Source organism: Myotis brandtii, unplaced genomic scaffold (genome assembly GCF_000412655.1).
Source record: "Myotis brandtii unplaced genomic scaffold, ASM41265v1 scaffold561, whole genome shotgun sequence".
Taxonomy (NCBI): Eukaryota; Metazoa; Chordata; class Mammalia; order Chiroptera; family Vespertilionidae; genus Myotis; species Myotis brandtii.
The window spans coordinates 1,060,945-1,074,331 of NW_005370085.1; the positions used below are offsets into that span (position 1 = coordinate 1,060,945).

Consider the following 13,387-nt stretch of genomic DNA (forward strand, 5'->3'; position numbering starts at 1 on the left):
AAAAAAAACTGAGACATGCATGTCAAGAGCTTAGCACAGAGCCTGTGCAGAGTAACCACTCCATAAATTGTGTTATTATATAACCTATTGTGGCTTATGTAAACTATAAATACAACCCAAAAGGAAGGAAAAGTCCATGGGGGGAAAAAGAGGGAAGTCTCATTATGACTTGCCTGGAATGGTAAAATCTCTGAGAACGTGTGGTTAGTGGCACAGGTGTGTCTAGAACCAGGTCTGTCCAGCTCCCTCGATTCTATCCACCACCCCACTGGTTTTTCAATGGCTTTTAAGGCTCAGTGACATTTCAAAAATATAAAGTTTTCATTAGGATACAGGCTGGTTGGTTTTTATAAATGTCTTCAGATTTGTCTCACCAATAGCAATAGATCGCAACTTTTGTGAGCACTGAAGTTAAAACTTACATTTATTGTCTTACCAAAGTGTAGAAAATCTAATCATTTTTCAGGCCAGAATTTTGAACTCCACTTGCCTCTTGCATTTTATATACAGGGTGTCCCCAAAAAATATATGCATACTTTGAATGATTATAAAGTCAGTGTCTGTTAAACCTGAAAAGAAGTAAAAATAAGTCATCAGCTGTTAAAGTGTGTATACAGTTTTTTGGGACACCCCATATATCTCCATGAAGAGAACTCAGTTGGCAAAAATTTACTGAGTTCTTACCGTATTCCAGGCCCTGAGCTGGGTGCTGGAGACCTCAGTATGGGTGTGAACATAAAAAATAGAAGAGGGAGGGGGCAAAATTATGTAAGAGAGAGATGTAGCCGGGTAGCTCAGTTGGTTAGAGTATCGTCCTGATACGCCAAGGGGGCAAAATTATGTGAGAGAGATGTAGCAGTGTAGCTCAGTTGGTTAGTGCGTCATCCTGATACACCAAGGTTGTGGGTTTGATCCCTGGTCAGGCACATACAAAAACCAACCCATAAATGCATGACTAAGTGAAACAACAAATCAATGTTTTTCTGTCTCTAAAATCAATTTTTAAAAATTGGGAAAAAAGAGAGATGGAATAGGTCACAGGCACTGAAGTTGGAGAGGGTAGGGGTATGGTAGGCAGGGTCAGGCCTGCCAGAAAGTGCAGGGAAGGCCTCACGGAGGAGGTGGTGGGAATTTTTCTTCTAGTAAAACTTGAAGCCAGGTCATGGGACTTCCTGTTCACAACCTTCCCCAGTATCTAGCAGGGATGGAATTAATGATGCGGATTTTAACACCAATGTGGTTGGTTTAACAATCACTACCTCGGTTAGAAACTCCTCCTTGTGTCTAATTTAGGTGATTCTGGATAGAGATGATTCAGGAGGCCATCTGGCTCCTTAGCCAAAGCTACAGCTCCAAGTCTTGGTTGACAGATTGGGTACAGAGTGGCAAAGGACTCTGGGAAGGTGTGTGCCCCGGTCAGGCACACAGATCTAAGTTCACCCAAAGGTGTGCTCTTTGAAGCAACTGATTTTTAAAATATATATATTTTACTGATTTTTTAGAGAGAGGAAGGGAGAGGGATAGAGAGTTAGAAACACTGATTGGGGATGTGCCCGAAACCAAGGTACATGCCCTTGACCGGAATCGAACCTGGGACCCTTCAGTCCGCAGGCCAACGCTCTATCCATTGAGCCAAACTGGTTAGGGCAAAGCAACTGATTTTTACTTCCTGAAGGTCTTGGACCATTTTCAGCTTGGGGCAGGAGGCGGGATGGTGGGCAGTGAGGTGTGGGTTTCCTAATGACAGTCAAGTTCAGGTTTTTGACACACATTACAAGTCAGAGTCAGGAAGAGAATGGGACTCTGCTTTATTAGGCAACATTGAGCATCCATCCTATGAGGACCAAGGTCCATTCCGAGAGCAGGCCCCATGCTCAGGAGGTGGATTCACATTTCCCAGAAATGCCCTCTCTACTCTCCTTTTCTCGTAACAAACCCCTTCACCTGCTATCACCCATCTCTACTGTTTCAAGGCTTAAGGACCCAAGAACAAAGCCCTGGTGGCACCCTAAAAGCAAAGGCACCTCTGTAGGACAACTCCTGACTCAAGCCCAGATCTCTCCAGGGGACAGATGACGTGTCCTCAAAACCAACGCTTCCTTCAAAATAACATTCTTAGTGTACAAAAGCTGCTGGGCAGAATTCTAGCTCTGCAGGTAGAAAATAAAAAAAAACGTAAGAATGAGGAACTGACAGGCGCACAGAGTAATGATTGCGGAGCTTTGTGTCTGTGGGGTAGACACAGGCCCACCCTGCAGAGTGCAGGGCTGCCTCACTGAACCTGGTGAGAGAGAAACTGCCACCCATCAGGGTGGACAGCTGGGAGTCTCCGCCTTCACACTCAAAAACGAAGCCCCACAAAAACTAGAGCACTCCCCCTGGCAGCTGACTCACCACCGGACAATAGCGGAGACAAAGCAAAGATGTAAATCTCATTTTATACCTCCCTGGCAGGCTCCGTTCAACTCTTACAATAGAAAGGCTACTAGGACGCTGGTTCCAGGACATACACAGTGTCTCAGTGCTCCTGACACTTTCAAGAGAGGACTTTTCCTTCATGTGATGACTCAGAATTACAGAAGCTGCTCCACCTTGACCTGAAATCAAAGCCCAGGACAGAGCCAGGAGGAAATGGTGCTGACGTGGGCAAGGGGCCTGGAATGCTAGCAGCTGGGGCTGAGGGCGCCTCAGCCTAACAAAGGGGCAGTACAACAACCAGGCTGCACCAATAGATTTCCAGTATTTCTCTGAGGACTCCGCGGGATGTGGGCCATGCTGTCTTCCGTTCCACGTGGCGGAACACTCCCCCGTCTACCAAAGAGGAAACTGGGGCACAGAGAGGGATCAAGAGAGAGAAAGTCAATCAAGCCATGAAACGAAACAGAAAAAGACCCAACTTCCCGACCTTCCAGTCCTACACTGTTCTTGGGGTTTGGCTCCGACCACTAAGATGATGGGATCTTAGGAATGAGGATGAGCGGTGGTGAGATTCTGGCACAAATCCCCAAAGACCATTCAGGAAGAATGGCTCTTCTAATGAGACAGCCTTGCTTGGGCGCAGTGGGACAATTCCCTCTCCTGGGCTGGCCCCTTTTCCACTTTTCCTTTTCGCCACATCAATAAAGTTTCTCTTTCGTGTGAGTTCTCTGATGTGTAATGAAATTGGAGCTATTGCTGAAGCCTTTGCCACACTCAGGGCATTTGTAGGGCTTCTCCCCTGTGTGGATTCGTTGGTGTATAATGAGAACTGAATTCCAGCTAAAGCCCTTCCCACATTCGGGGCACCTGTAGGGCTTGTCCCCCAAGTGGGCTCTCTGGTGCATGACCAGGATGGAGCCCCGGCTGAAGCTCTTGCCACACATGAGACATTCGTAGGGCTTCTCGCCCGTGTGGGTCCGCTGGTGCACCACCAGCTGGGAGCGCTGGCTGAAGCACTTCCCACACTCGCCGCATTTGTAGGGTTTCTCGCCCGTGTGGATCCGCTGGTGCTTGATGAGGTTGGAGCTCCAGCTGAAGCTCTCCCCGCAGGTCAGGCACTCGTAGGGCTTCTCGCCCGTGTGCATCCCCTGGTGCGCGATCAGGCTCGAGCTCTGGCTGAAGCTCTTCCCACACTCCCCGCATTTATAGGGCTTCTCCACCAGGTGGGTTCTGCGGTGTGTGGCCAGGTTGGAGCTGCGGCTGAAGCTTTTCCCACACTCACCACACTGATAGGGCTTCTCTCCTGTGTGAGTTCTCCGGTGGGTGATGAGGGCTGAGCTCTGACTGAACCTCTGCCCACAGTCGGGGCATTTGTATGGTTTCTCCCCAGTGTGGATCCTCTGGTGTCTGATCAGGTTGGAGTTGTAACTAAAGCTCTCGCCACATTCTTTACACTCGTAGGGCTTTTCTCCAGTGTGGATTCCCTGATGCGTATTAAGGCTGGACCGGTTGCCGAAGCTCTTGCCACACTCAGGGCATGAGTATGGTTTCTCTCCCGTGTGGGTTCGCTGGTGAGCGATGAGGTTGGGGCTCCTGCTGAAACTCTTGCCACACTCGGCACACTGAAAGGGTTTCTCGCCCGTGTGGATCCTCTGGTGGGTTATGAGGTTTGCGCTCCGACTAAAGCTTTTCCCACAATCCCTGCATTTATAAGGTTTCTCCCCGGTGTGAGTCGTTTGGTGTCTACTAAAGTTGGAACCATCACTAAAGCTTTTTCCACATTCGTCGCATTTGTAGTATTTCTCTCCCGTGTGGGTCCGCTCGTGTGTGATGAGGTGGGATTTCCGACTGAAGGTTTTCCCACACTGGGGACATTCGTAGGGCTTCTCACCCAGGTAGGTGCCCTGAAGGCCGATGAGCTGTCCAGCTTCCCTGCCCTGTGATGGCACTTCCCTATGGTCTTCACTTGAGGCCTTTCCCTGGGGACCCCTGGAGCCACAGTTTCTCTCAAGGTCACTTTCCCAATCAGACTGCTGAACACCTTCCCCTTCAGGTGTTTCTGAGAAGAGCCCATGTGATTCCATGTCCTCAAATATGTCTTGATTAGAGTTCTCCCCATTTTCACTTGGGATCTCAAAATCTGAAATGATGAAGAAAAAACATACAATTTATACTCAATTCCCTGTGATGAGAAAAGGAAATCAAGGGGAAAATGTTTAAAATTTCAACTTCTAATGAAAATAAAGAGGCTAAAGAATCCCGAAGACTTTTAAAAACCAGGTTTATTTTCTTCTAACTGGTTATATAGTTACCAGGCCTCAAACTTCCTGGTAATCACCCAGAATTTCTAAGTCTTAAAGCTGTGGGTTCTGTCTCTACTCGTTTCTCTGCTGGGAAATGAGGGCAAGTAGAAATTTGAAGATCCTAATCAAGGGAAAGTAACGGGGTACATGACCCCCAATGCACACCATGATGCCTGGTGCTTAGTATGTGCTCAATTAAATTTGATGAATTTTTTTATTGGCATCACAGAAATTTCCCTAAAGCTGACTCTCCTTTCAAAAGGAGCTTATATAATAATCTCATGCATTAAAATATGTCTCATGTTTATAATCTTAGTTGGTATGTAGGACACAGACAAGACGACAGGACGCCTGCAACAAGGGGTCTTGTAATCCTCCAGATGACTGGAAACTAGTAAGGGGGCAGTTTACAAAGCCCTTAACTTTATCTACAGAGTGTGCCTATACATGTATTTCCCATCTGCAATACAAAATACCTACCTTCCAGAACCTTGTCAAACCCTCTACTACCCAGTACTTACCAAGCATTTGGGTGAAAGAAATCACCAGGGAGGATTTCTGGAAGAATATGCAAGCCCTTCCTGAGACTAGAGACTCTAATGAATCTATCCCAGGATTAAGCCAGAGCAGCAGAAAGCTGTGAGCCGGGGCCACACTGTTCTGACTCCCCCGGGAACCCGCTCAGTGAACTGTGTGTTGGTGTAATGGCTCTGGCTGATTGTGACAAACATAAGAAGTGTCATTAGTACTTAAGGGCTGTCAGAAACATTAACGCTGCCAGGAAGTTGCCGATGACATTGTTTGTAACACACGATGTCCTCTTGATGAGCCCAAGGAGGAAATCTCCCTTGGACCAAACTACCAAAACGCTGCTCTCCTGAGCAATCAGTTTGTGTCGGCTTCATTCCCCAGGTTGTGGCTTTGTCTTTGCGTTTCCTGCTTGGAAACTTGGGAGCCAAAAACTCAGAGCAGGAACACTGGATGGCTTTGCTGCTCTCCTGAGCAACCAATTTGTGTCGGCCTCATTCCCCAGGTTGTGGCTTTGTCTTTGCGTTGCCTGCTTGGAAACTTGGAGCCAAAAACTCAGAGCAGGAACACTGGATGGCTTTACAGCATGCAGTGTGTGTTCTTTCATTTTTCCCTCCCATGATGTTCTTTTTTACTATAATTTCCCTGTGCACGATTTCTAGAAGGTGTCTTCAATTCTTTTTTTTTTTTTAATTCTGAAGCACATTCAGAAATAAATCAATGGTTTATTGATAAAGCAAGGTGTCTTCAATTCTTTTTTGATTTTTTTTAAATTCTGTAGCACATTCAGAAATAAATCAATGGTTTATTGATAAAGACCATTGCCTGAGTATTTCTAAGACCTAACATCAGACCCCACTTAGAAAAGCAAATCTAGCCCAGCCGGTGTGGGTCAGTGGTTGAGCGTCGACCTATGAACCAGGAGGTCACTGTTTGATTCCCGGTCAGGGCACATGTCCGGGTTGCGGGCTCGATCCCTAGTAGTGGGTGTGCAGGAAGCAGCTGATCAATGATTCTCACTCATCATTGATGTTTCTCTCTCTCACTCCCTCTCCCTTCCTCTCTGAAATCAATAAAAAATATATTTAAAAAAAGAAAAGAAAATCTATCCATAGCAGGAAAGACAATTAGCAAAATAATCACAAAGTCCTAGTGACATTTCCATTATTAAAGCTAATAAACTACATGTACAGTCATGCTCAATTCAGTGATTAGTTTCTATGACTTAATGTAAATTTCCATTGATGCACATGATTAAATTTGACATGTATCCTTTAGGTAGAACCTGGGTCCCACTCATGCCTTTAGTCAATATAAAATTATATTTAAACCTGCAAATAGGCATATAATTACAATTCGTGCTCACACTGACATACACTGCTGGTAATCTGTGAGTACGTATGATTGCCCTCTGTCCCACGTCCCCTAGATCTCCAGGGTACGGGTGTAGGCATGACGGGCACAATGCTGGTTCCCACCTGGCCAGGGCCAGTAGGTCTCTGGTTCCTCAACTTCCTGCAACAGTGTTTTGCAAGTTTCTAGCCCAGAGATTTGCTATAAAACAGGGCCTCCAGGTTGAGGCCCCAGTTTATTTTCTACAAGCTCACACAACCAAAAACATTTTTTTATGACTTTAGTAACTGTTCTCTTCTGAGTAGAACATTAGCATTAAAGGCTTCGCTGCCTAGCCCTGACCGGGTTGGCTCAGTGGATAAAGCGTCAGCCTGTGGACTCAAGGGTCCCAGGTTCGATTCCAGTCAAGGGCATGTACCTTGGTTGCAGGCACATCCCCAGTAGGTAGTGTGCAGGAGGTAGCTGATTGATGTTTCTCTCTCATCGATGCTTCTAACTCTCTATCCCTCTCCCTTCCTCCCTGTAAAAAAATCAATAAAACATATTTTAAAAAAAAAAAATTCGCTGCCTTAACATCTGAAGCCCTGGTATGTTCTAGGATGAGCTCAGAAGCAACAGGGAAAACAAATACTCAAGCTTCATTTCAGTGAGATTAGGAAGAGGGTTAATTTGCAGACACTAATATATGTAATATGTCAGGAAGGGCGTGATCTCAGAAGCAACAGGGAAAACAAACACTCAAGCTTAATTTCAGTGAGATTAGGAAGAGGGTTAAATTGCAGACACTAATATATGTAATATGTCAGGAAGGGCGTGCATATTCTTCCAAAACAGCGGAGACTGTGCAGAAGCCAGTGAGGGAGGGAGAGGGAGGACAAGCATGGAGAGCAGTGTGAGGAGAGGGCCAGTACCCAGGTGAAGGAGATCCCCAACAGCTCGGGCAGAAAAGCTCTTTCTGAAGGTAAGGATTTGCCTTCTAGGCAACCCTGCCTCTGGGGCTGGGATAGGCAAGGCTGGCCTCTTGGGTTCAGACAAGAAAAGGAAATGAGGCTGCAACCAGGATCACACAGAAGGGCCACCTGAGGAGAGAGCCTCTGACTCTCGGGCGGTAGTCATGGGAGTTGTTATTATGGAGAAAAGTGGCAATTTTTCATCCATAAAAAAAATTAAAGCCCTAGCCAGTTTGGCTCAGGGGCTAGAGTGTCAGCCTGCGGACTGAAGAGTCATGGGTTCAATTCTGGTCAAGGGCACATACCTGGGTTGTGGCTCGATCCCCAGTAGGGGATGTGCAGGAGGCAGCCAATCAATGATTCTCTCTCATCATTGATGTTTCTATCTCTCTCTCCCTCTCTTTCCTCTCTGAGATCAATACAAATATATACTAAAAAAAAAAAAAAAGTTAAAGGAAGCAACCACCTCTGTGCAGAAAGATCCTAAAGGAGAACTTGAGGAAAAGACGGTGAAACAATGAAATGTGAGCTGGCAAAATGCAGGAAAGGAGCCCTAACCGGTTTGGCTCAGTGGATAGAGCGTCGGCCTGCGGACTGAAGGGTCCCGGGTTCGATTCCGGTCAAGGGCATGTACCTTGGTTGCGGGCACATCCCCAGTAGGGAGTGTGCAGGAGGCAGCTGATCGATGTTTCTCTCTCATCGATGTTGCTAACTCTCTATCCCTCTCCCTTACTCTCTGTAAAAAATAAATAAATAAAAAATTAAAATAAAATAAAAAAACGCAGGAAAGGAGGGGAAAATCCCGAGAAATGAACACAAATGGGAAGAAACACAAAAGAATACAGGCACCAGGGAAAGCACAGACATGGAGGAGGAATGGAATGAGAAGAGCAGTGAAATAAAATGGAAACAAAGGAAGAGGTGAGAAGGATCAAAGAGAAAGATAGAAACAAACGATAGACAAAGGAGAATCAATAAATATAACTGAATTCTCAAAAAACGAAACTAAACCACAGGAACAGAACAAACAGCTTAACCTATGAAGATATAAGAACTCTTGAAAGGCATTGTGTGTGCCAAGGAAAACTAACCCAGGGTGGTTAATAATGAGACAAAGGGTAACAAGGACAAAGATCAAACCACTCATATGGGGGAGGAAAACCAACGGGTCTCAGATTTCTCTGCAGTAACACTCAATGCCAGCAGATAGTGCAGCAGCAGCTGCCAGTTATGTAAGAAAAGAAACGCATGCCAAGGATGTTATGTTCAACAGGGCTGTCCTTCAAGTATAAAGCTGACAGGCAAACGGCTTTGAATATACACAATTTCATGGACTACTGGTCCCATGAGCCCTTCCAGAGGAAACTATTAGGAGATGAATTTCACTCAACCAAGAGATAAAGGGAACTCTAGCACAAAGATTGGGGATGAACATCTGATACATATAACTTTAGAACAGAAGTCTACAAGAGCCATGGCAATTAGGGTGTTAAAACAGAATATAATTGTTATGCAGAGATGCAGAAATGATACTCTAATCAAAATTGGGGTTGAGGGGAAAGAAGATGGAATACAGGATATGTTCTTTGATTGCCTTATCCTATATAATCCTATATAATAAAAGCCTAATATGCTAAGTGTCCGGTTGACTGGTCAGCTGTTCAACCAAAGTGTAATATGCTAATGATATGCTAAGGCTGCTCAACTGCTTGCTATGACGTGCACTGACCACCAGGGGGAAGACACTCCAACCGGTGCTGGGGTCCAGCTGATTGGGACTGAGCGAGATGGGCTGGACATGCCCTGGAGCTCTCCCACGGCCCCCCTCCCCCCCCCTGGCCAACCTCCCGCGTCTCTCCCCAGCCCCGATCGTGCACCGGTGAGGTCCCTTGGCCTGGCCTGTGCCCTCTCGCAATTCAGGACACCTCGGGGGATGTCGGAGAGCCAGTTTTGGCCCAATTCTGCAGGCCAAGCCGAGGGACCCCACTGCTGCACAAATTCGTGCACCAGGCCTCTAGTCCATAATAAATACCTGGGAGCTCAAAGGGTAGCATTTATTTATTTATTTACTTAATTAATATTTTTTATTGATTTCAAAGAGGAAGGGAGAGGGAGAGAGAGAGAAACATCAATGATGAGAGAGAATCATGGATCGGCTGCCTCCTGCACTCCCCCTACTGGGAATCAAGCCCGCAACCCTGGCACGTGCCCTTGACCGGAATCGTACCTCGGACCCTTCAGTACACAGGCCAACACTCTAGCCACTGAGCCATACCAGCTAGGGCTGAATGGTTCTTGAATTGCCATAGGACCTCTTCCTTTATGAGTCAGTCTAAACCGGTGGTTCTTGCATTTCCCAATCTTCGACCCACACTCCCATGCACATTACACTCCTGTGGCTGTTCACAGGGCCATGTGTGGCCCCCTGCCTGGCCAGAGGCCTCCTCTTTCCCTCCCATGCTAGAAAGCATATCAGAATAAGTGTGAGGAAAACTGATGTCAATATGGGGATAAACCTGAATTTACTGTCATCCTATATAATAAGCTTAATATGCAAATCAACTGAACGACAGGTCGCTATGATGCGCACTGACCACTAGGGGGCAGATGCTCAAAGCAGGAGCTGCCCCCGACCCACAGGCCCCAGGCCAGCCAAGGCGGGTGCCAGAGGGGGGGCCCCCCTGATCACCCTACCTGTCGCCCGCAGAGGGAGGTGACTGGTGGCGGAAGTGGGGGGCAGGGCTGGCATGTGGGTGGTGTCAGGCCAGCCAAGGTGGGTGCCAGTGGGAGCCCCCCGATCACCCCACAGATTGGTCCTGATCCCCAGGGACCTTATCTGTGCATGAACTTCACGCACCGGGCCTCTAATTTATTTATAACAATGGAATTGGTCACTAACTGTGGTGCTTTAGTGTGGGTCAGGCTCAAAACACTCAAAACCTGATTGTGACGGTGGTCAGAGGCATTGGTCTAAAATACAGAAGTGTGCCCAGCCGATGTGGCTCAGTGGTTGAGCATTAACCCATCAACCAGGAGGTCATGGTTCGATTTCTGGTCAGGGCACATGCCCGGGCTGCAGACTCGATCCCCAATGTGGGGCGTGCAGGAGGCAGCCAATCAGTGATTCTCTCTCATCATTGGTGTTTCTATCTCTCTCTCCCTCTCCCTTCCTCTCTGAAATCAATTGCCTATTCTAGCAATATTGTGAACTCATAAGGCAGGCTGCTTTCTGCCAACTAAAATAAAAAAATAAATAAATAAAATAAAATAATAAAATAAATAAAATAAAATAAAATAAATAAATAAAAAATAAAATAAATAAAATAAAATAAAAATAAAAATAAAATAAAATACAGAAGAGGTTCAGTACAGCTTGTGTCCACCTCAGCTTCTCCCAGGCTGACTTGGGCTCTCCCCATAGGAGCGCTGCCCTGAAAAGCCTGGTGCGAACCTGATCAAAGCCTGGCAGGAACCTGATCGCACCTGAGTGACTGGGAACATTGTTCCACCTGAACTCTGGCTGCTTGAAAGACTAACCAGTGATAAAAACAGCAATGAGCTCTCTTATCAGCGTAAACGAATGACTGCCAAACATTTTACATTATAACACTGCATCTACGAGTTCTGTATGGTATACATTTCAAATACTTAAGTGAATTCCAAGTGATTTTGTTTTGAAGCTGAGAATCATAGCTTTAAAAACACATACACCTTTCCAACCCTCCAACCCTCTCCACTCCCCTTCTTTTTAAGTAAAATGAGTATTTTTTGTTCATTTGTCGTCCTGGAGGGAGCACTTTGCTGGGGCTGCAGGCTCAAAGTAGTGCCCACAGGAAGCCGGGTGATGCGGGGATGGCTGGAGAGGTCAGCCGTCACTCTTTGGCTCACTTGTTGGAAAAGAGTAGGTGTGAAGTTGACAATCTCCGTTTCTCTATAGATAGAAGAAGAAAAGAAAGACAGGTTCCTTGCCTTCTGGGACTTTATAGGTTCCTAGAAAAAAATGAGACACGTATTCACAGAAATAGAAAATAAGATGGAATGTGATAAAACGCCAAAAGAGAAGAAGAATCAGAAGAATCAAAATGCACTGGAGAGAAAACTTCAGTTTTCTCTGATCCGAGCAGAGTTGATTCGAGAAGAGTTGATCCGAGAGGCCCCCGGGTGGGTGGAGCCGGGGACAGGGAAGAGAGACCGGAGGTAAGGACAGCTTTGATGGAGCGGGTCTCCAAGGGTGCACACTCCAACGACAACTGGGATGTTCACTCGCAGGGACAGGACCAAAGCATTCCAAGTCAGAATTCAGGAGCACAGGTGAACGCTAGAAAGCACAGGCCTGTTCAATAAACAGCAACACCAGGTCTGGATGGGGCAGGAGCTGCGGCAAGGGGACCTGGGAAAACTGGTTGCAGGGCCAGGTCTGAGAGGCCCCGAGCTCCAAGCAGAACAAGGTCACACTTGATTTGGAGACGCTGGAGAACTCACAAAGATCTGGAGACACTGGGAAACTCACCAAGACTTTTAAGCAGGAGCCCAAGCCGGTGTGGCTCAGTGGATAGAGCATCGGCCTGAAGGGTCCTGGGTTCAATTCCGGTCCAGGGCACATGCCCAGGTTGCAGGCTCAATCCCCAGTAAGGGGTGTGGAGGAGGCAGCTGATCAATGATTCTTTCTCATCATTAATGTTTCTATCTCTCTTCCTCTATATTAAAAAAAAAAAAGACTTTTAAGCAGAAGAATGACCGATCACTCAGGTAGGAGTGGAGCGGCTGTAATGAAGGGGAGAGAAGCAGGTTCCCTTTGGAGGCTCCTGCAAGAGTTCGGAGAAATACTAAGAGCCTGACTCAGGGCTCAGGGCTAACAGGTGGGAAACACTCACTGAGAGAGAGGAGCTGCCGAAACCGGTTTGGCTCAGTGGATAGAGCGTTGGCCTGTGGACTGAAAGGTCCCAGGTTCGATTCCGGTCAAGGGCATGTACCTGGGTTGCGGGCACATCCCCAGTAGGAGATGTGCAGGAGGCAGCTGATCGATGTCTCTCTCTCATTGATGTTTCTAACTCTCTATCTCTCTCCCTTCCTCTCTGTAAAAAATCAATAAAATATATTTTAAAAAAAAAAAAGAGAGAGAGGAGCTTTCTGTACAGGTCCAATCTCAACTGCGATAGTAGGACACATGCCTGCGAGTCAATATTAAACCACCATCCTGGGTAAGTGCGTCCAAAGGTCCCGGGCCGGGCAGAGTGGAGGTCTCACGTTGAGTAAATGTTCCAGAAGGGATGCAGATGATTGCAGAGGTTCCTCTGCGTAATCATGAGGAAGGCCGGGGCATTTGTTAAACAAAGGCCAACAAAGATGATCTCAAAGGCAGAAGGCAGAGGACTGACAAACACATCTGGGAGCCCCAGGAGAGATGAGGGCAGGAAGCAGGAAGCCAGGTGGGGAGGGCTGGCGCAGTGGGTGCCTATCATCGCCTGAAGCACCTGCTGAGACCTAACCTCCTGCTCTGTGACTTCCCCAACCAAACAACAACCGCCCCCCTCCCGCCCCCTGCCCCTTTCCCCCCTCCACCAGGCCTCTCCTCAGCCCCCAGCCCCGCTGGCCTCCCTGCAGTATCTGCCTAACGATCCTAAAGTTCATTCCAAACTGTCCCATCCGTCAGGAGGCAGGTAAACCAAGGATGAGCTGGCCAACATGGCTCACTGGTTGAGCACTGACCTAGGAACCAGGAGGTCACGGTTCGATTCCCGGTCAGGGCATGTGCCCAGGTTGTGGGCTCGATCCCCAGTGTGAGGCGTGCAGGAGGCAGCCGATCCATGATTCTCTCTCATCATTGATGTTTCT

General features: G+C 47.2%; 1 protein-coding gene and 1 long non-coding RNA gene across 5 annotated transcripts in view; one reads left to right on the plus strand and one right to left on the minus strand.

The window, feature by feature from the left end:
• Positions 1-3,141, plus strand: part of LOC102256136 — an 8,560-nt gene extending 5,419 nt beyond the window's left edge. The window contains exon 3 of the long non-coding RNA XR_001364479.1: positions 1,974-3,141. This is a non-coding gene — a long non-coding RNA (uncharacterized LOC102256136). The remainder of the gene's footprint in view (positions 1-1,973) is intronic.
• The window catches only part of ZSCAN2 (zinc finger and SCAN domain containing 2), a 15,948-nt gene continuing 4,352 nt past the window's right edge, over positions 1,792-13,387 (minus strand). Inside the window, exon 2 of one of the 4 annotated variants that reach the window (XM_005878477.2) lies at positions 1,792-4,558. In XM_005878477.2, coding sequence (XP_005878539.1) covers positions 3,117-4,558 — 1,442 coding nt within the window. In that variant the 3' untranslated portion in view covers positions 1,792-3,116. Of the gene's footprint in view, positions 4,559-10,976; positions 11,543-13,387 lie in introns of those variants that run through there. The other 3 variants (XM_014549627.1, XM_014549625.1, XM_014549626.1) reach the window with 3 other exon arrangements.